General features: G+C 35.4%; 1 protein-coding gene across 7 annotated transcripts in view; it reads left to right on the top strand.

The window, feature by feature from the left end:
- The window catches only part of NCOA1 (nuclear receptor coactivator 1), a 290,014-nt gene that overhangs the window by 143,553 nt on the left and 121,959 nt on the right, over positions 1 to 24,502 (top strand). For all 7 annotated transcript variants that reach the window (XM_078349811.1, XM_078349815.1, XM_078349814.1 and 4 more), the window contains 2 exons: positions 209 to 362; positions 19,717 to 19,822. In XM_078349811.1, coding sequence (XP_078205937.1) covers positions 19,734 to 19,822 — 89 coding nt within the window. In that variant the 5' untranslated portion in view covers positions 209 to 362; positions 19,717 to 19,733. The remainder of the gene's footprint in view (positions 1 to 208; positions 363 to 19,716; positions 19,823 to 24,502) is intronic.

Below are 24,502 nucleotides of genomic sequence, written 5' to 3'. Positions count from 1 at the left end.
ATAAATAGGAATATATACTTAATCACCAGAAAGGACTTACACTGTAAAATCAGATCTTTATCCATTGTTTTTTGAAAATATTTTTTCATTTAACTCTAAAAGTTGCATTTCTTTTCTTTTTCTAGCATATCTGACCTTTATTATTTCTCGGAGAATAAAATGGCAGTCTAACTTTTCTTCTGCTTTTATTTTTGTCTTTTTATTCTAGTCTGTATAATTGGCCTTAAATGAGGTGAGAGTGAAGAGACTAGAGCCACCTCTGGAAAACGTCATTATCCCATTCCCCAGGAAGCTACGCTCTGGAACACAAAATTTGACCATATCTGTTTTGAGGATTCATTATGAACAAAGAAGTCTCCCAGGTAGGAATTGTAGTTCTATTTTTAAAGAGCTTTGTCTCTGTAAAAATATGGAGGGAAAATGATTACCTGTTGACTATTGTCTTTTATGGAAATATGTGTTTGATCTGGGATGCATCAAGGTTAGTGTAAAACGTCCTGACATTCCTAAGTGAAAGTGATAGAAAAGTTCTAGTATACACTTTATGAGCCATTTTAGTGTATGTTGAAATCACTATAGGCTTCAGATCTTATATCTTATGATGAGACCCTCAAAGTCCTTGCTGAATTGAAAATGGCAGCAGAAAAACTGTAGCAAATCATCCCCAAATTTGCTTCATATATTTTTAACATATATCCAGTCTTTAATTTTATACATATATGCATAAAATTATATAATACATACCTATATAATTATAGATATACCTGTATAATATATAGGTAATTATAACCTGTGTAATTTATGTATATATAGTATCCATATGGGCATTTTTACATTGTTGCTGTTTTAAAGTTTGTGAACTAGCTGGGAATAAAACTGGTGTATCCATGAACACACTAATAGGAGCAGTAGAAAAATAAAGATGCACCAAGCCAGGACAGTAGATAAAGAGATGAAAAGTAATCAGAAACTGATAAATCAGTAAGGGAGAACTTCCAGGAGAAAATTTGTTAATTAATAGACTTTTAATTGAATTATACATAGATAAAAATTAAAAATTAGGTGGGGCGCCAAGATGGCCGAGAGGAGACAACACTGGAATGCAGCTCACAGCAAATGAGATGCAGGGGGCTTGAAGACTTCACAATTCCAAGTGAAGGAAATTCATTTTGCGGGGACTGGAAGGTTCTGGGTTCATTTTGCGGGGACTGGAAGGACTCTGAAAGTAGCCCAGGGAGGGAGCCAAAGCAGGGTGAGAGCCACCCAGGCAGAACGAACCAAGATAGGGTGGGGCGAGTCCCCACCTGGAACGTGCAGCCAGCTGGGAAGGTTAGGGGACTTCACCCCTTCTGTGCTCTGATTCAGATCGTGTGCTTATGTCATCCCTCCTGCAACCCACGGCCCACAAGAGCCCTGCCAGACTGAGGGGTGCTGTGGGTTGTTGATGCAAATTTGAGCCACCACTCCCACCTGGTGCCATAAGTTGTCACCCAGACCAGGCAGGAAGTTTGGACTAGCACCAGCAGGACAGAACAACATATCCCACAGAAAGAGGCAGAGTTGAAAGCCGGGAAACAGGTCATAAGGCCTGGCAAGCCCTACCCCCAACAAAACTCAAACTGAAGCCCAAGTGCCAGAGAGCTTGGCAACGTATACAGCCGTTTGACTCCAACCAGAAAGATCGTGCTCAGGGAAGGAGAGACGCCATTGGGAAGGTGGGGTTAATTTCATCTGCAAATAAACCCCAGGGAAAGACCACCCACCCAGTCAACCCTGACTGAATCCGAGGCAGCCTAGCAGTGCCTCTACAGACCAAAAAAGATATAGCTCCAACCGCAACAGAAAAGACATCCACCCAGAGATATCTCCCGAAATCACTAACTTCAAAAATTAAAGGGAGATTAATCCATGAAAATGGGAAAAAGCCAGCGCAAAAAGGATGAAACCTTCAAAGATCAGAACACCTTCTCCCCTCCCAGGGATCACAACTCGTCACCATCAAGGGAACAAAACAAGACAGAAAATGAGTATGATGAATTGACAGAAGCAGGCTTCAGAAGATGGATAATGACAAACTTCTCTGAGTTAAAAGACCATGTTCTAATCCAATGCAAAGAAACTAAGAACCTTGAAAAAAGGTTAGACGAAATGCTAACTAGAATAACCAGCTTAGAGAAGAACATAAATGACTTGATGAAGCTGAAAAACACAGCACAAGAACTTCATGAGGCATACACAAGTTTCACCAGCCCAATCAATCAAGCAGAGAAGAAAGGATATCAGAGATAGATGAGCACATCAATGAAATAAAACGAGAAGGCAAGATTAGAGAAAAAAGAGTGAAAATAAATGAGCAAAACTGCCAAGAACTATGGGATTATGTGAAAAGACCTAATCTGCACTTCACCGGCATACCTGAATGTGATGGGGAGAATGAATCCAAGTTGGAAAACACTCTTCAGGACATTATCCAAGAAAACTTCCCAACCTACCAAGGCAGGCCAATGTTCAAATCCAGGAAATACAAAGAACACCACAAAGATATTCCTCAAGAAGAGCAACCCCAAGGCACATAATAATCATATTCACCAGGGTTGAAATGAAGGAAAAAATCATAAGGGCAGCCAGAGAGAAAGGTCGAGTCACCCACAAAGGAAAGACCATCAGACTCACAGCAGGTCTCTTGGCAGAACCTCTACAACCTAGAAGGGAATGGGGGCCAGTATTCAACATCCTTAAAGAAAAGAACTTTCAACCCAGAATTTCATATTTCTCCAAATTAAGCTTTGTAAGTGAAGGAGAAATAAAATCCTTTACGGACAAGCAATTGCTGAGAGATTTCATCACTACAAGACCTGCCTTACAAGAACTCCTGAAGGAAGTACTAAACATGGACAGGCACAACCAGTACCAGCCACTACAAAAATGTACCAAATGGTAACAACATAGAAAGGAACAACCAGTACCAGCCACTCCAAAAACCTACCAAATGGTAAAGACCATTGACACAATGAAGAAACTGCGCCAACTAATGGGCAAAACAACCAGCTAGCATCAAAATGGCCGGACCAAATTCACACATAACAATATTAACCTTAGATGTAAATGGGCTAAATGGCCCAATCAAAAGACACAGACTGACAAATGGAATAAAAAGTCAAAATTCATTGGTGTACTGTATCCAGGAAACCCATCTCACATGCAAGGATACACATAGGCTCAAAATAAAGGGATGGAGGAAGATTTACCAAGCAAATGGAGAGCAAAAAAAGGGAAGAGTTTCAATCCTAGTAGAAGGGCATTACATAATGGTAAAAGGATTAATGCAACAAGAGCTAATCATCCTAAATATATATACACCCAATACAGGAGCATCTAGATACATAAAGCAAGTTCTTAATGATCTACAAAGAGACTTAGACTCCCACACAATAATAGTGGAAGACTTTAACACTCCACTGTCAATATTAAATCAATGAGACCGAAAATTAACAAGGATATCCAGGACTTGAACTCAGATCTGGACCAAGCAAACCTAATAGACATCTACAAAACTCTCTACCCTAAATCCACAGAATATGCATTCTTCTCAGCACCACATCACACCTACTCTAAAATTGACCACGTAATTGGAAGTAAATTACTCCTCAGCAAATGCAAAAGAATGGAAATCATAACAAACAGTCTCTCAGACCACAGTGCAATCAAATTAGAACTCAGGATTAAGAAACTCACTCAGAATCACAAAACTTCATGGAAACTGAACAACTGGCTCTTGAATGCTGACTGGATAAACAATGAAATGAAGGCAGAAATAAAGATGTTCTTCAAAACCAACGAGAACGAAGACACAATATACTAGAATCTCTGGGACACATTTAAAACAGTGTCTAGGGGAAAATTTATAGCAATAAATGCCTACATGAGAAGCAAGGAAAGATCTAAAATTGACACCCTATCCTCAAAATTGAAAGAGCTAGAGGAGCAAGATCAAAAAAACTCAAAAGCTAGCAGAAGACAAGAAATAACTAAGATCGGAGGAGAACTGAAGGAGACAGAGACAAAAGCCCCTTCAAAATATCAATAAATCCAGGAGCTGGTTTTTCAAAAAGATCAACAATATAGACAGACAACTAGCCAGGTTAATAAAAAAGAAAAGAGAGAAGAATCAAATAGATGCAATAAAAAAATGATAAAGGGAATATCACCACCAATTCCACAGAAATACAAACTACCATCAGAGATTACTACAAACAACTCTATGCACATAAACCAGTAAACCTGGAAAAAAACGCATAAATTCCTGGACACTTCCTTCCTCCCAAGCCTAAACCAGGAAGAAGTTGAAACCCTGAATAGACCAATATAAAGGGCTGAAGTTGAGGCAGCAATTAATAGTCTACCAACCAAAAACAGCCCAGGTCCAGATGGGTTCACAGCCAAATTCTACCAGATGTACAAAGAGGAGCTGGTACCACTCCTTCTAAAACTATTCCAAACAATACAAAAAGAGGGAATCCTTCCCAAATCATTTTATGAGACCAACATAATCCTGATACCAAATCCTGGCAGAGATTCAACAAAAAAAAGAAAACTTCAGGCCAGTGTCCATGATAAACATAGATGTAAAAATCTTCAAGAAAATACTGGCAAACCGATTGCAACAGCACATCAAAAAACTTTTCCATCATGATCAAGTAGGCTTCATCCCAGTGATGCAAGGCTGGTTCAACATACGCAAGTCTATAAACATAATCCACCACATAAACAGAACCAAAGACAAAAACCACATGATTATCTCAATTGATGCAGAGAAGGCCTTCGACAAAATTCAACAGCCCTTTATGCTAAAAACTCTCAATAAACTAGGTATTGACGGAACGTATCTCAAAATAATAAAAGCTATTTAAGACAAACCCACAGTCAGTATCATACTGAATGGGCAAAAACTGGAAGCATTCCCTTTGAAATCTGGCACTAGCCAAGGATGCCCTCTCTCACCACTCCTATTCAATATAGTATTGGAAGTTCTAGCCAGAGCAGTCAGGCAACAAAAAGGAATAAAGTATTCATTTAGGAAAGGAGGAAGTCAAATTGTCTCTATTCGCAGATGACATGATTGTATATTTATGAGACCCCATTGTCTCAGCCCAAAATCTCCTGAAACTGATAAGCAACTTGAGCAAAGTCTCAGGATACAAAATCAATGTGCAAAAGTCACATGCATTCCTGTACACCAATAACAGACATACAGAGAGCCAAATCAAGAACGAACTGCCATTCACAATTGCTACAAAGAGAATAAAATACCTAGGAATACAACTAACATAAAGAACCTCTTCAAGGAGAACTACAAACCACTGCTCAATGAAATAAGAGAGGACACAAACAAGTGGAGAAACATTTCATGCTCATGAGTAGGAAGAATCAATATTGTGAAAATGACAATACTACCCAAAGTAATTTATAGATTCAATGCTATCCCCATCAAGCTACCTATGACCTTCTTCACAGAACTGGAAAAAAACACCTTAAACTTCATTTGGAACCAAAAGAGAGCCCGCATAGCCAAGACAATTTTAAGCAAAAAGAACAAAGCTGGAGGCATCATGCTACCTGACTTCAAACTATACTACAAGGTTACGGTGATCAAACTGCATGGTACTGGTACCAAAACAGAGATATAGACCAATGGAACAGAACAGAGGCCTCAGAGGCAATGCCACACATCTACAACAATCGATCTTTGGCAGACCTGATAAAAATAAGCAATGGAGAAAGGATTCCCTGTTTAATAAATGGTGTTGGGAAAACTGGCTAGCCATGTGCAGAAAGCAGAAACTGGACCCGTTCCTGACCCCTTACACTAAGATTAACTCCCCATGGATTAAGACTTAAACATAAGACCTAACACCATAAAAACCCTAGAAGAAAACCTAGGCAAAACCATTCAGGACATAGGCATAGGCAAGGACTTCATGACTAAAGCACCAAAAGCATGGGCAACAAAGCCAAAATAGACAAATGGGATCTAATTAAACTCCAGAGCTTTTGTATAGCAAAAGAACCAATCATTAGAGCAAACTGGCAACCAACAGAATGGGAAAAAATTTTTGCAGTTCACCCATCAGACAAAGGGCTGATATCCAGAATCTACAAAGAACTAAAACAGATTTACAAGAAAAAAACAAACCCATTCAAAAGTGGGCAAAGGATATGAACAGACGCTTTTTGAAAGAATACATTTATGAGGCCAACAAATATATGGAAAAATGCTCATCATCACTGGTCATTAGAGAAATGAAAATCAAAACCACATTGAGATACCATCTCATGCCAGTTAAAATGGTGATCATTAAAAAATCTGGAGACAACAGATACTGGAGAGGATGTGGAGAAACAGGAGCACTTTTACACTGTTGGTGGGAGTGTAGATTAGTTCAACCACTGTGGAAGACAGTGTGGCAATTCCTCAAGGACTTAGAAATAGAAATTCCATTTGACTCAGCAATCCCATTACTGGGTATATATCCAAAGGATTATAAATCATTCTATTATAAAGATACATGTATACATATGTTCATTGCAGCAATGTTTACAATAGCGAAGACTGGAACCAACCCAAATGCCCATTGATGATAGACTGGACAAGGAAAATGTGGCACATATAAACCATGGAATACTATGCAGCCATAAAAAATGATGAGTTTATGTCCTTTGTAGGGACATGGATGAACCTGGAAACCATCATTCTCAGCAAACTGACACAAGAACAGAAAATCAAACACTACATGTTCTCACTCATAGGCAAGTGTTGAACAATGAGAACACATGGACACAGGGAGGCAAGCATCACACACTGGGGTCTGTTGGGGTAGAATAGGGGAGGGACAGCAGCAGGTAGGGAGGTTGGGGAGGGATAACATGGGGAGAAATGCCAGATATAGGTGATGGGGGGATGGAGGCAGCAAACCACATTGTCATGTATGTACCTATGCAATAATCCTGTGTGTTCTGCACATGTACCCCACAACCTAAAGTACAATAAAATAAATAAATATAAACAAACATATAACTTTTTATTTTTTATGTACTGAACATATTTGTGTAAACATTGCCTGGGTTAAGAAGTAGAACAATACCATCAACCCAGAAATCCTCTTCATCCTTGTGCCCCAACTGCGTGCCCATTCACTTTTCAAAGTGGAGACACTTGTCACCATGGAGAGTGATAGCTGTCAACCTAGAGTATGAGGTTTTGTAGATCTTAGAAATAAAAGGCAATAAAATTTAGTTGGCCGACAATACCTGTATTTAGAAAAAACAGTAAGTTTGGAAATTTGAGTCAAGACTCTCAGTTGGCAGAGACATTTATTGCAGGGACTGGAGATACAAAATTATGTAAGAAGGTATTCATCTAATCTTACTATCTCTGCCTTTTAAAATTTCATGAGTTTCTAGAACAAACACAACTCTCGGTTTCTGGCTTTTATTAACTGATGATACATTTGTATTTACAGGTTAAGTGCCCCTTACCTGAAATGCTTGGGACTAGAAATGTTCCATATTTTGGATTTTAAAACATTTGCACTATACTTATCAGCCAAGCATCCAAAATCCAACATGTTCCCGTGAGCATTTCCTTTGAATATCATATTGCTGTTCAAAAAGCTTCAGATTGTGGAGCATATCAGAATTTGGATTTGGGATGCTCAGCCTGTATTAATTTATGTTTTCTGTTGTTTCTAATCAGACTGTTGGTTCTCCACAGGAGAGATAAATGAATTAACCTTTCTGATTAAAAAAGAAAGTTTTGCAGAGCAGGATGTATTATAATAAAGAGAAATTTTAAATAAGTGAGAGAACCACCTCTTTAAGAGTTTTCAGGAAAGGAATGTTAGTACCTTGACTTTATGAAAGAGAAAGGGGGAGAAAATAGAATGATGTAGTGATTGGACATTAGCTTGGTGTCTGTCTTTCCTCATTGTTCATTGAGTGTAAGAAAATCATATTTTCCTCATTATGATATCTTTTCATCTTTTTTATTTCTTCTTAACTCTAAAAACAATTTCAAGTGTACCGAATAGTTACAAAACTGCTGGAGTGAACACCTGCGTGCCCATTGCCCAGTTTCACCAATTATAAACATTTTGTGACTTTTGCTTTATCTTTCTCTATATTTACTTTTACCCTTCCCCCTCTGCCATTATGACGATGATGATGAACCATTTAGACGATGATGATGAACCATTTGAGAAAAAGTTATAGACAATCATGATCCTTCACTCTAAAATATTTCCTACTTAACCACAATATAATAATCAACTCAGGAAACTTAACATTTTTTATTGCTGTTATCTAATATATAGTCCACATTAAAATTTTGCCATTTGTCTGATTCACAATCATAGGTTGCATAGTTATCACTTTTGTTTGGTTTCCTTTAACCTGGAATAGTTTATCAGCTTTTCTTTGTTTTCATAATAGGGCCTTCCATGATAAGGACATTGGGGAAGAATATAGGCCAGCTATTTTGTACAGTGGTCCGCATTTCAGGATTGTCGGTTTCCACCTGTCTCCTTCCTAAAAAGACTGTGATATGGGACTTTTTTTTTCTGAGAACATTATCTTAAATAACAAAGCCTACAAAGAGTTTTCAGGATAAAGTCTGTTAGAACAAAGGAAGAGCCCAAAATCCTACAAAGTAGAATCACTAAGATAATTTAGGTGTTATTGAAAGAAATTAGATACATACATACACACACACACACACACACACACACACACTCTCTCTCTCTCACACACACAAATGTGTGTGTGTGTGTATAAAATTTTAGAATCCAAGATTTATAAACTTTGAACAAAAATTAGGGTTTGTAAAAGCAGAACTTTTGATTTTGATGGAACAGTGCATTTAGATTTTAAAGTGCTTGACATCTTATAGGAAATAATTTGTTTTATATTATAATGTACCATAGAAGGTAAGTCATGATTAGCTATATGAATAACTTTATTTTCATGTGATGTTTTGACTAAGAATAGAAAAGATTTTTTGTCTGTATGTTTGAGTACCTTGTATACTACCTAGTTTTTAGATGTGGTATATTTTAATGTGACCTTTTCTGTAAGTTTCTTACTGGATATATTAGGGAAATGTTTTGATATGGAGACCAAAGCAAAAGATTGGGACTATATTGATGGCTTTTCTATTGATTAGTTATGTGGCTTTTCTATTGATTAAGTTATATAACTTAAGGCATATGCAAATTCTGGAATCAGACTACCTAAGACCAGTTTCTTCCTTTGCCACTTAAGTTGTTGGGCAGATTAAGTAACTTGTCCATGCCTTGGTTTTCTTATCACTGAGATGGATTATAATATTACCTACCTGATGTTTTATGAGTGAATGAGTTAGTAAGGTTTATGAGGGAATGAATTAACATAGGTTAGGAATTAATTAACATAGAAGAGTGATTTGCACATAGTAAATCTTAAATAAGTGTTAGTATTCATTATCATCATCATCATCATCGAGCATAGTTTATTAGTATGATAAAACTGTCAAAATGGAGATAATAATATACTTCATAGGGTAATTGTAAGGAATAAGTGAATTAATGCATATAAAACATAGTACATGTTTAATATATATAATATTGTCACATCCTTTAGTTAAATGCATATTAATGGGCTTACATTTTAACTTCTAAGTTTTTATTATTTTGTTTCTCTCAAATTCTTTGTTGCTATAGACTTTCTTATGTGAAAGTGGCAACTGGAAGGGTAAGCATGCTTATACCTCTGAAGTGGCCTATAGTCAGAATATTTGAGAAGTTCTGTACTGGGTGACAATTGCAGGGGTTCTTATTCTAAAAATGTAAAAGTCTGCATCTCCAGTTTAAAATGTATGATCATTCCTTTTATTGTTATTATTCTGTTTTCATAATTATCCTGTTGAGAACACTGGAAAATGGAATTTGAGTTTCACTTGTACCAAGTTAGTCTTTAGCTGGTCATTGCAGTGGAAGGAATATAGCTAGCTATATTTAGTATGAGCATTAAGAGGATATTGATGCTATTTAACCAACTGTTTACATGAAATGCTTGGGAATTTTTATTTCATTTTTCAATGGATATCAATAACACAGAATGTAAATGAATCAAGTAAGATGACTTAGGTTTTAAGCTGGACGTTAAAAAATGCTTACCTTTTCTATAAATGTGGTCAACGAAAATTGGCTCATATTGTGATTTTATCTGTGCCCTTTCCCTTTCAGGTTGGGAGGGTGACCCTGAAATTAACTGGAGATTTTCCCGACTTGATCATTTTCTAATACCCTCAAAATACAAGCCCATTGTTTTGGTAAATTATTTTGACCCATTTGACTCTATGACTTTGGTACTTCTACCATGTACCATTAAAGAACAGATTTTAGTGTATTTATTTTTCTTTTATTGCTGTAGATATGTATATTTAACTATACTGTATTCTGAAGTGGGTTTCTAAAATAGTTGATGAAAATTGAACAGCTTCTGATCTGGGGCTGAATTCTTTATTTTAGATATTGGAGTAATTTTTTGTGATAAATGTGATTATTTAGTGTGATTATTTATTCACTTTTTTTTATTTAAATTTTTGTTTAAAGAGACAGAGTCTATTAGTCCAGATCAGACTTCAATTCCTGGCTTAAACGATTCTCCCACCTCAGCCTTCTGAGTAGTTAGGATTATAGACACATACTCTTACACCCAGCAACACTGAAATTTTTATCACTCAGATTTGTCTGTGCAAATGACAAAGCAAAGTGATTATCATTTTTTGTTTTAAGGCTGCTTCTGCTAAACTCTTATAAAACTTTTCTCCTGTACACCTTCAAGTAAATACCAAATACTTACATTCTTGTTTATACCAGCCAAACATTGCTATAGTTGGAAAGACTAATTTTTCCTCGAGAAATACCAACACAAATTAGAGTGGATTTTGGAAGTCATTTGCATCATACCTGCAGTAATTCTATGTCACTCTAAGATACCTGGACTCATAGTTTCATAAGGAAGTGTTGAGTTATTTTTGCTAATTTGTTCTAATAAGATAGCTGCCACAAATGTGTTGCAATGCTATTTTTCCTAAGTCATGAACTAATATACTAGGAATATTTTAATAAGGCAAATGCATGTTTGTTCTTTATCTTAAAATTAAATTTTAAGTGAAGCCAATATGAGGAAAATACTGAGTTTTAAAACGAATTTTGTTTTCCTTTTTCTATGTATTTGTTAATAGAAAGCAAAAATGAACTTTTATTCTTTTTTCAAACTTATTTGTATTTAGAAAAATATTAATGCAAATAAAAAAAGCATTATCTCAATCTGTGGAATAAGCTTTTAGTGGTAAACACAAATGTATTAAACATGTTTCAAACATAGATACATTTAGAGGTTAAGTTACCAAATTCTCGATAATATCCTTATTATTAGCATAATAAATTTAAAAGACTACACAGAATCCTCTTTTACCAAAAGCACTTTAAGAAAAATCTAGCATTTTATAGAATCAGTGAAATGAGATTAAATGGTGTTTTGATTTTTAAAAATTCATTGATTGCTTTGAATCCATTTATTTGCTTTTGCTTTTTATTCTTGGCCATAATGGTTAAGACACTGACAAGTCACTTATGGTAGAAGCTTATCAGAGTAGGGTCTCTTCTCTGGGCCAAGGATGACTACCATCTGAATTCGGGCCCCTGCTTTGTGGATTTTTAGAGAATTTTTGTTTCCAGACATTTCAGAAAATCCCTGCCCATTCATTAGCTTCAGAATATCTAGTATTCAACAAAAATTAGGAGGCATGCAAGGAAACAAAAAAATATGGCCCATATACAGGAAAAATAACAATTAGTAGTATCTGTTCTTAGGGGGCCAGACATTGGACCTATTAAGCAAAGAAGAAAATGTAGATAAGTCAAACTTCACTAGAATTAAAAACTTGTTCATCAAAGAATACTATAAAGAAAATGAAAAGATAAACCACAGGATTGGAGAAAATCATCTGCAAGTCATATATCTGATAGGGGTCTAGTATCCCGAATGTAAAGCACTCTTATAACTTAATAAAAAGACAAGTTAACCCAACCCCAAATCCTACAACTCAATAGCAAGAAAACATATAAACCAGATATCAAAGGACCTGAAAAGACTTTTCTTCAAGGACAACTTAAAAATAGCCAACAGGTATATGAAAGGTTCTCAGCATCATAAAATAATCAGGGAAATTCAAGTAAAAGCTGCTATATCACCTCACATCTATCAGCTATTAGGATAGATGTTACAAGTTGATATCACTTATCCAACATGCTTGCGGGACCACGATTGTTTCATATTTTGGATTTTTGTGGATTATGGAATATTTGCATTATACTTTTCAGTTGAGCATTCAAAATCTGAAGTGCAAAATGCTCCAATTAGCATTTCCTTTTAGTGTTATGTTGGCATTCAAAAAGTTTTGGATTTTGGAGCATTTTGGGTTTGGGATTTTTAGATTTGGGATGCTCAACCTATATCAAAAAGACAAAAGATAACAAGTGTTGGCAAGAGTGTTAAGAAAAGGAAACACATGTACACTTTTGGTGGGAACTTCGAATGGAGCAGCCATTATGAAAAACAGTGTAGATACTCCTAAGGAAATTAAAAATAGAATTACCATATGACCCAGCAGTCCCTTTTCTGGGTATATACTCAAAGGAGATGACATCAGCTCATAAAACTATCTGCACTCCCATGTTGTTTGCAGCATTATTCACAGTAGCTGAGATGTGGAAACAACCTAGGGGTTTGTCAGTGGACAAATAGGTAAAGAAGCTGTAGCGTATATATACGGTGAAATATTACTCAGCCATTAAAAGGGAGGAGATCCTGCCATTTGCCAAATAAGTCAGACACAGAAAGAATATTACATAATCTCATTTACATGAGGCATCTTTAAAAACAAAGTGAAATATACAGAGATAGAGAATAAAACATTGCCATAGTGGGAAAAAATGGGTAGCTATGGGAGACAATAGATATGTTCATTTGTTTCATAATAATAACCATTTTACTACATATCTGTATCTCATGACATCATGTTCTATATCTTAAATATACACAGTAAAATTTAGTTTTTAAAAAACAGGCAAAGGACCTGAATAGACAGGTCTCCAAATAAGATATACAAATGGCCAGTGGTGCAAGAAAAGATTCTTGGTGTCATTAGCGATTAGGGAAATATAAATCAAAACCATGTTGAGATACCATTTCACACCGTCTAGGATGGCTATAATTTTTTTAAAGGCAGGAAATTGTTTGGCAAGGTTGTGGAAAACTGGAACCTTTGTATATTACTAGTGGGAATTTTAGATGATGTAGTTACTGTGGAAAACTGGTTTTGACAGTTCCTCAGAAAGTTAAGAGTTACTGTATGGGCCAACAGTTTCACTCCTAGTTAAATGCTCAAGAGAATTAAAAACATGACCACATAACAGTTTGTACATAAATGTTCAGAGGAACATTATTGATAATATTCGAAAAATGAAAACAACCTAAATATCTATCAACTGGTGAATGGATAAACAAAATATGGCCTCTCCAAACAATGGAATATTACTCAATTATTAAAAAGACAGTGAAAATCCTAAAGTCTCTATCCTTCCTTAACACATGAGAAAGATTTTGGTTGTCATTGAAATGAAAAACTAAAATGAAAACTTGTTTCAAAGACCTTTATGTGTCTGAGGACTCCAGTTTAAGGAACATTTTTTATGGAAATTAGCTAGTTCAGATCTTTATTTATCATGTTTTTCCTGTGTGATGCCCTTTATACAACTACTAACTTGGGGAGGTTTAGCTCTTAGAGTGTCCTTCTCATGTACACACACACACACACACACACACACACACACACACACACACACACACTGCTTTGTGCTCATTGACTGCTAAGCATTTTAAAGTATATTAGAAATGTTTATTAACTAATTGGTGGGGTTTTTTTTAAATTACACAGTTCTCAGCTAAATCCAAGAAATGTATGACAGATTTCTTATGTAGAAATTTTAAAATCAGCTGAATTATAAGGCACTGTTCTATTTCTTTAGCCTTCACCTATTTCGTTTAGTCTGGTACATTGGAGCAGAGATAGATAGAGTTTCTAGTTCCTAAAACTACTCTCTAGAGATTGCATAAGATTGGGTATAATTTAGCAACTCTTTTAAAATCAACAGGGTACTTTTACTTAGAAACTTTACCTCTTTTTAAAGGGTAATATGCAAATTGGTTTCCTGAAACCAACTTTTCTTTTCTTAATGGTCTTTATTTAAGTATCCTAACTGCCAAATATAGAGCCATTCCACATAAAGACAACTGTAATAGTTTTTCCTCATTAGAAGTTTTACATTGCTCTGCGTATTATGTTTTGTAAACAGAAAGCAGTTAATTCCAGAATCATACTATCAGCAAATTGTGGGTGACTGTCTCATAGCTCTTCAGCTCTTGGCTGTTATTTCAGTAGGCCAGCCTGTCTGGCTGCTGTTGAGTTAGTTGTTTGTTGTTTTCTCTCTCCAGCCCCAGAATCTCAGATGTAGCAGTTATAAATCTCCAGCCAATAGTCCAATGGTAGCACAGTATGGGAATATTACTTTAGATCCAGATTTATTTATTACTGAAAATTATTCAATCTATGAGATTATATTATTCAGATAATATGACTGCAGCATGGCTTGGGTCTGCAGTACTGTGAAATATCACAGATTTTGTTGTTTTTACAAACTAATAGATCTTTACTTTTTTAAAATTAGAAGAAACATTTCCTAATTTCTAGGCCAAGAAGGCAGTTTGCTGTTTTTGTCCCATTGAAAGTAAGACAATAAGGATATCAAGAAAGTTCATGGTTCTTAATTATAAGAAATAATTTCAAAGATTTAAAAAATATTTTGGGAAATATTTAACCATAAAAACTTAAATATCTTTGTTTGAGAAATCTTAACTGTCATATTAGTAAGATAGGTTATTTTTTTTTAATTCATCACCTATTTATTTAGCTTCTCTATCCTTTAGGTATTTTGTTAAATATTAAATATATAATAAAAATATCTATAACTGGCTTTGAGTTCACAATCCTAAAAGGGAGACAAAAGAATTATATCTTATAGCCCATTATAATAAAAAAAACAGATGCCCAGGATTATTTTGAGAATAATTAGAATTTCAGATGGATAAATTTTTAGATGGATGTAACCTAATTTCATCAGAGGCAGAAAAGATGGCCAGCTAAGGAAACAAAAAAGTGGCACCTGCACATGAGTAAATGTTAGCTAATTCTTTTCTTTTGAATTTGGGCAAATCCTAAAGTCTTATCTTTCAACTTCCTTGTTCAGCATTTTCTTCTCTCTTTCGTTTCTACTTTTGTAGAAGACTTTAGAATTGATGCTTCATTATTATAAATTTATTGCATTATTTCATTTTTATTACTGAAATTAAATGACATCTTGACTTCTATGATATTTGGTTAATCTTATTTATGCTCTGTGAATCTCCACAGGAAAAGAAGGTATATATTTTGTTCCAGTAATACAGTGAACCAATTGTTTTTATTTTGTGTTTGAGTTTTAGAGTGGATGGTAACAAAACCATTGTTGGTCTCTTGACTTTCTTGTTGCAAGTCTGGTGTATTTGCCTTGCATTCGGGTTATTCACCTTAAATTGTAAATTTTGCAAAGGCTAACTAGGTTTCTATATTTTCCTTATTGTGTGTTCCTTCCTCTCCAGTCACCCCCATAGAAGGTTTAATCAATTGTTTTTAAAGACATTAATGTGTAATGTAGTTCATCTCATTTATTATTAATAGAAATCTGAAATTTATAAGTGTGTCATATATTATACATGTTTAATTTGAGGTGACAGTGGGATATCCAAATGGAAATGTCCAATTAACAAGTGGACATTCGGATACCAAATTACTGAGATGAGAAAGGTTGTATTTATCCTTCAGAGGAAGTCTTAGAATAAAAGTCAAACCCTGTCATCCTTCTGTTGTTAATCTTCCAGTGACTACCTCAGTCACTGGGACTTAAAGTCCTTAACAATGACTTTTAAGGCCTTACATGGTATAGCCTCCCATTATCTCTCTGACCTCATTGCCTACTCCCCCATTCCCCAGTTCTAGCCATGTTCACCTCTTCCATGTTTCTCAAAAAGCAGTTATGCTCCTGCCTAAAGGCCCTTCTACCTCCCCCTGCCAGAAGCACACTTCCTCCATATATCATTCTCTTGGCTGTCTCCCTTACCTCCTTCTTACCTTTGCTCATATCTCTCACTTTTTCAGTGGGTCCTTTCCTAACTTACTTGCTTCCCCTCCACTTCCACATAATTAAGCCTCTATTTTTGCCTTATTTTTCTCCATAGCTCTTATCACCTTCTAATATACTATAAAATTTCCTTTTTCATTTTATGTATTGTCATCTCCCTCACAATAGAATGCAACTTTATTAGGACAGTGATTTTGTAAATTTTACTCATGGCTGTATCCCTAGTGCCTAGAACAGAGGTTGGCCTATGGTAAGAGCTCAGTAAACATTTGTGGCTAATTTAAATTGGTCTGCTTCCACACTGAGATCAATGTAAAGTTTTTTGGCTAATATTTACCTTCTTGTCTAATATTTACCTTTGCTGAGACCATGAGATATTACCAAGGTTTTTAAAGTCTTTTCTTGAGGTTGAAGCTAAAGTTAACATATATAATCTATATGCTTATATATATACACAAATGATATATATAACATTATATGTAGATTACATTGTAATACATAATACATGGCATATATAATCTATGAACACTTAATTGGACAGTCATTTAGTAACTCATTCACCAGATTCTGTAATAGACTCACACAATCAGTGAGAGCTGATGCAAACTTTATAGATTATGTTTAGGAGGTTGGATATTGTCCTATGGGTAATGAGGATTTAATAGACATACACTTGGTAGCCTACTCTTTTGGGTCTACAGAGGATAAACTTAAGGAGGACAGGACTGGAAACAGGGAGAAGCTATTTGGGAAGCTATTTTAGTAGTCCAGTAAGAGTTAAATGAAAACCTGAATTGAAATATTGGTAAAGGAGAATATGAAAAAGGGATGGATTTTGGAAATACTTGAGAAGTAAAAACTGCAAACCTTGGTGTTTGCTTGCGTGCAAGACATGAGAGAAGAGGCTAGAATGACTGCAGTATACCAACTGAGACAAGAAATACATGAGTAGAAATAGGTTTAGAGAGAGACTTTGCCCAAGGTCAGACAGGTAGTGTTTAATCCAGGACTTGTACAAGGTTTTTCTGGCCCCAAAGCCCTGGGGTTTTTTTTTGGTTGTTTGTTTTTACTTGTATTACTATTTTTAATTGATGCATAATAATTGAACACATTTATGGGGTACAGTGTGATATTTTGATACATGTGTATAATATGTAATGATCGTATCAGAGTAATTAGCATGTCCATCACCTCAATCATTTTTCATTTCTTCATGTTGGGAACATTCAAAATATACTGTTTTAGCTATTTTTAAATAAATTGTTGTTAATTATATTTACCTACAGTGCTATAGAACACCAGAACTGATTCCTCATATTTAGCTGTACTTTTGGATCTGTTAAACAACCTCTGGCTATCTTCTCCTCCCTGCATCCTTCCCAGCCTGTAGTAACCACTGTTAACTTCTTGAGTTTACATGTGAGTGAGAGTATGCAGTAAATTTGTTCCTCTATGCGTGGCTTATTTCACTTAGCATAATGCCCTCCAAGTTGTCCATGTTTCCATGAATGACAAGATTTCATTCTTTTTTGTGGCTATATGGTATTCCATTGTGTATATATAATACCACATTTTCTTTATCCATATATTCGTTGATGGACACTTAGGTTATTTCATATCTTGGCTTATTGTGAATACTGCCATGTAAATATTGGAGTGCACGTATCTCTCCAACATGCTGATATCATTTCCTTTGGATATGTACATATTTTTAGGATTGCTGTATCAGATATATAGTAGTTCTATTTTTAGTTTTTTTAAGAACCTCCATGCTGTTTTCCAAATGACTACACTAATTTACATTCCTACTAAAAATGCGTAACATTTCCCTTTTCTCCTCATTTCCTCCCAGCATGGCAGCCCATCCTTTTAACTACCATGTTGCAGTAGGCAAATCTAGTTGATTCCTTATCAGGGAAATGAGACCTTGAAAATGACATTTAAGCAGGGATGCTTTTGCTGCTGTTTATAGGACAGATTAGAAGTGAGAATGACAGGAATTGAGAAGCAAGATTAAAGGATCTTGCATTAATCTAGAATTAGGTATTTGGTTCCAAACAAGGATTATAACTGTATCTGGGAATGAAGAAGGAGGAGACAATCTTGTCACGAAAAATCAGCAGGATTTGGATTCCAGTTAGAAATGAGTAAAAAAGAAGAATAAAAATGGTAAGATTGTAATCATAGAAGCTGGAATTTTTCATAAATAGCACTTCTAATATGGAGAAATTGAAAATGTGCCATTTTTGGTTGCACGAAATAGTTAAGTTTTTGATTAAAATTTTAGGGATTATTTGTGCACCAAAAGATGTGACAGTCCTTGGTCTACAGAAAAGGGCTAGAAGCAGAGTCAGTTTTAGGGAAAAGGGTTTACTTAGACATACCTATTAAAGCCATGTGAGAGATTCTCAACATTCTTTATAATAAAGTTTCTCAATATGGCTGCTAACATACAGTGCTGTAGTTTAATGATTTAGAATGTTAGGAAAAGCTAAAGTTTCGCCCATTTAACAAGAATTGTCTTTCCTTTTATGAGGATAGATGGAGTAAAAGAGAAGGGTGAAGTATGTTGTTTGGCACTAATAAAATCCAAAAGGTAGTAATGATCGTAAGACCAAGGATAGGGTTATGAGTTTCGTTAGGGATTATATGGAGAATAATGGTTGATGAGGGACAGATCAGCAGGGATCTTTAAGTGCAGTCGCTAACTGGTGCAACATGTGAGAAACCTGGCTGGCATGCTAGGGGGAATGACTTTGTGTTCTCTGGCATCTATACCAAGATCCTAACATAGACTAAACATTTGATCTTTGTTGCCTGACTACGTAAACAAAAGGTTAGGAGTATAGAACTCAAAGCGTAAAATACAATTCAAAATCTAAATCTAGTTTATCACTTTAACTTAATTCTATATGTATTATTTATCTACCAATATAAAATCCCGAACCTTATGAGTGAAAGTGATTTTAAATCCTTTTGAAAAGCAGGTTCTAAATAATAAATGCAAAGAATAATTTATCTGACTCTAGTTCAACATTCAACTTTTACATTTACACATGAAAATGATTTTTTTCTCTTTGGAAAAAAATTTCAGTATCTGTTTTATTATTCTAACCATGTTTTCATCTTAATTGGTTGTAACAATTTCACAAAGGATTATTAATTTTATTTTACAGATATAGAAAAGGAAATACAGAAACACTATCTGATGACTTCTGTACTTTTATATAGATACTAATGTTTTTATAATAGCTATAATTATCTATTCATTAAAATAGGACAATTTTTAGAAATTTTCTAACATAGGGGAGCTTCCCTACCTTTATTTAGTTGGAGAGGTCATAAGGGTAGATTTCTTACTGTTGTTCTTCCTGTTTAGGTGTGAAGTTTTTCAACATGAGTGGCCTCGGGGACAGTTCATCCGACCCTGCTAACCCAGACTCACATAAGAGGAAAGGATCGCCATGTGACACACTGGCATCAAGGTAGGAACACTCCTCTTAGTCTATTTTCGGCAGAGCTGCTTTATTACTTTCACTGCCACTTCACAGCTTTTGTTTAATCTATCCTAAGTTTAGTGTCTTTCTTTGAGTACTTCATACTCACCATGTTCTCTTCCTTCCCCCAGGGTCTTTGCACATGCTTCTTCCTCTATCCAGTATCCAGCCCACTTCCTCTTGATTTCCTTTTGTTAACACCTACTCATCCTTCAGATGCCAGCTTAGTCATTACATCCTTAAAGGGAGCCTTTTCTTCCTTCTATAACTGTTATATCAACTTCCTTCATTCGTATATCTGTCTCAGATGTTTTCATAGCCATGATCCATAATTGCAGATTTTTAGTAGTTTGTGTGATTATTTCATGAATTCCTCCAGGCTTCTCCGCTAGACTCTGAGCTGCCATTTGGTAAGGGACCTTGTCCATTCTTGCTCATCATTGTATCCTTAGTTCCTAGCACAGTGTGTAGCTTATATGTAGTAAGGACACAGTAAAGATTTGTCAAATGAATACATAAATCTATTACACATCTTTCGTTGCTATCATAGAACATTATGACATTAGTGGAACTAAGAAATACCGGGATTTTAAAAAATAATTATTGTGTAGTTAAATATTTGGTTTATTATAAGGAATATAACCACCTTAAACAGGCTAAAAGAGACATAATGCTAAGGAGACCCTCACAAAGGCCAGATAGAGAAGAAACCTCAAATGCCATATAGATTTAAATATGCATAGTTATAGTCAGTCCTATTAACTTTGGATTAGTATTGCATTAACATGAATATACCACATTTGAAAAACATGTTTTTCTACAAATATATTCCCTAGCTGCTCATTTAACATTCGATTAAAAAAGAGCAGCTAGCTTCCTACCCGAGAGCAACTTCCTACAATGAGTGGAAATTTTACTCCATTCATCTTTCAGAATTTAGAGGAAAGTGTTTCAGACTCCACACTATTGACATTTTGAGTCAGATAATTTTTTGTTATAGGGGAGCTGTCGTGTATTTTGTAGGATGTTTAGCAGTAGCCCTGCTTCTACACACCACATGTCAGTAGCATCTTAATTGTAACAACCAAAAATGTCTCCAGACATTGCCAAATGTCCCCTGGGCCAGGGAAAACAAAATCACCTCTAGTTGATAATCACTCATCTAGAGAGTAAAGCTACAAAAGACTCGTCTATCCTTGGATTACATGCTTCTTTCTTATGGGAGGGAAGAAGGGAGGATTTTAACAGGAGAATGCCAGGGCTCCAGGCTTGAGAAAGTAAAGTGACCATTTCTCTGACTCAGTTCGGAGAACTGTTATAGAGAGACAATAATCTGAGTACTCATAATCACAAATAAGTGTCCAGATGCAGGGAGGAACGTTGAGATCAAGATACAATCTAGAAGTGTGCTGTCAAAAATTAATGCTCTTGTTCATATCTGTATATAAAGTCACTCCTTAAAGGAAAAGTTAAGAATAAATAAATCAAACTATCTTTTACTTTTTTTTTTTTTTTTTGAGAGTCTCGCTCCATCTCCAGGCTGGAGTGCAGTGACGTGATCGATCTCTGCTTACTGCAACCTCTGCCTTCCGGGTTCAAGCAATTTTCCCATCTCAGCCTCCCAAGTAGCTGGGATATAGGCATGTGCCACCACACCCAGCTAATTTTTTGTATTTTTAGTAGAGACGGGGTTTCATCATGTTAGGCAGGATGGTCTTGATCTCCTGACCTCGTGATCTGCCTGCCTCTGCCTCTTAAAGTACTGGGATTACAGGTTTGAGCCACTGCACCTGGCCACATTTAATTTTTTGTTTGGGGAAATTTTTTAAACATATAAAAGAATATAGACTGAGAAACTATATATATCCAACACAATTTAATTGATACTGTTTCATCATATCACTGTATTTTGTTAATACTTTATCATATTTGCATAATCCTATTTAAATAAAAGTAATATATTACTTAACAATTGAATTGATTTGTTTGTAGTAAATTTCTCCAATCTATTTTTAATAATTATATATACATATACAGATATCTTTGAGCCATATAGAATATTTATTAAATTTACATAATTCATATAATAGTATATACTTTCTATACTATACTTTTTTCAACATGGATTTTGAGATTTAAATATGCATAGATGTATTCAGTCCTACTATTAACTTTTGATTAGTATTGCATTACATGAATATATCACATTTGAAAAATATATTTTTATACAAATACATTCCCATGAGATAAACAGCCTGTTATAAATTTTCAGTGTCACAGCCAGCCCTGCAGCAAACATCCTCACATGTATCTCCTATTTTTATACATAACAGTTTCTTTGGCTAGGCACAGTGGTTCATTCCTGTAATCCCAGCACTTTGGGAGGCTGAGGCAGGTGGATCACCTTAGGTCAGGAGTTTGAGACCAGCCTGGCCAACATGGTAAAAACCCATCTCTATTAAAAAAAAAAAAAAAGCCAGATGTCATGGTAGGCACCTATAATCCCAGCTATTCAGGATGCTGAGGCAGGAGAATTACTTGATCCCTGGAGGTAGAGATTGCAATGAGCCAAGATTGCACCACTGCACTCTGGCTTGGCCAACAAGAGCAAAACTCCGTCTCAAAAAAACACAAAGTTTCTTTAATATCTATGTAAATCTTTATGTTTACTAGGTAAGTACCATATTGTTTTCCAAATAACAGGCACTGAGAATTCCTCTTTTCCCACATTCTTACTAATACTGTTCTCTTCTCATTTTAACACTGTACCAATCTAATGGGTGTGGGGTTATAGTTTTAAGGGCATTTCCATGATAATTAGATAAATTGATCATCTTTTTTTGGTCTTTTACTCATTTATATTTTTCTCCTTTGTGAATTTCTGGTTGTATCTTTTGCCTATGTTCCTGCTGGATTGTGTGTTTTTTTCTTTTTAATTTCTAAGACTTATTTAAAATTTTCTACTTACTAACCTTTTCTTGCTTATAATTGATACAAGTGTCTTCTTCCAACCTGTTGGTTAACGTTATTTGTGATGTCTCTTGACATACAAAGAAAGCCTTAGGTTTTCATGTGTCGAGCTTTTTAGGGTCTTCTTTAATAATTTTTCTTCTACTCTAAGGCTTTAAATACATTTTTGTATGTTTTCTTCTAGTACACATTTATGGTTTTGATTAATCTGTAATTTATTTTGTGCATGGTGTAATGTAGGGACTTAATTTATTTATTGTGTTTCCAGTTATCAGTAATAACATTACCCTTGACTGGTTTTGCTGTTATCTTTATTATAAATCAAGTTCCTATATATATAGAGATCTGGTTCTGAGCTTTCTTATGATACTTGCCTTGATATGTGATGGAACAAGTCATTCTTCTTTGTTATTCTTCAAATTCATCCATTGTGCTGAATCTTCTTATGTGTTTTATTGGTTTATCTGTAGATGCTCTTTGATGTTTTTGTGTACATAACATCATTACAAATATAAAAGTTTCACAACTTTTTCTCTTCGTTAGATATCTTAAAGATAATAATCTTCATATTTGCTTTAAAAATATTTGAAAGTACCATCTCCTTGAGGTTTATAACTGAAATATGGGCTTCAGCTTTAACAAAATGATGTATTCGATATGGTAAACGGAACATTTATAATTTTGAAACTGAGTTTATGTACGATACCATCTTGTAATGTTTCTGTCCCCACAAACATATGTGAATGATCATAAAGAGCATCTGTTAGACATCAGGGTATTGCCAGTATTGTACATAGATCCTTGGATAGGAGAGTTTCTCAGCAACTGTTTGGTGGGGTGAGATACCTCATATCTCCCTCCTGCTACCTCTTCTCCATTCATTCATTTTTCTAGGAAAAAGAGGATTAAAATGTTAATCTCAAAATTATAGGTAGCTGTGTTTATACTTGTTTAACATTTTCAGTTCAACTCAAGTACATATTAAGTGCCTACTCTTCAGCCAGCACCATTTGCTTGATGTTTTAATATACAAGAGAGGGTGGGCGCGGTGGCTCATGCCTGTAATCCCAGCACTTTGGGAGGCTGAGGCAGGTGGATCACGGGGTCAGGAGTTGAGACCAGCCTGGCCAACATGGTAAAACCCCATCTCTATTAAAAAATTACAAAAATTAGCCGAGCATGGTGGCATGCATCTATAATCATGGCTATATGGGAGGCTGAGGCAGGAAAATTGCTTGAACCGGGAGGTGAAGGTTGCAGTGAGCCAAGATCGCACCACTGCACTCCAGCCTGGGCGACAGAGTGAGACTCCATTTCTGTCTTTAGGGAGCTTACAAATCTGGTCATGCCACTCATTCTTCTTAAGCCCTTCTGGGCTCCTCATTTCCCTGAAAATAAATAATCATAATAAAAATGATGATAATAGATAACATTTACTGAGCTAAAAGTATATGCCAGGAACTCTGCCAAGCATTTTACATGTATCCTCTTTTTTAATACAAAACCCTGGGAAGTAATGTCATTATCCCAGTTTTACAGATAAGGAAATTGAAGCTTAGAAAAGTTAACTTGCCACTAAGTGACTTGTCCAGGGTTGTATGGCTAGTAAATGACAGGAAGCTTGGGCCTGTGCCTTTTTGTTGTTGTTATTAAGAAACAGGATCTCATTCTATTGCCCAGGCTAGAGTAGAGTAGCAC

The sequence above is a fragment of the Callithrix jacchus genome, chromosome 14 (assembly GCF_049354715.1).
Source record: "Callithrix jacchus isolate 240 chromosome 14, calJac240_pri, whole genome shotgun sequence".
Lineage (NCBI taxonomy): Eukaryota > Metazoa > Chordata > Mammalia > Primates > Cebidae > Callithrix > Callithrix jacchus.
Note: the sequence above shows the minus strand (reverse complement) of the source record. Positions and strands in the feature narration are given on the sequence as shown.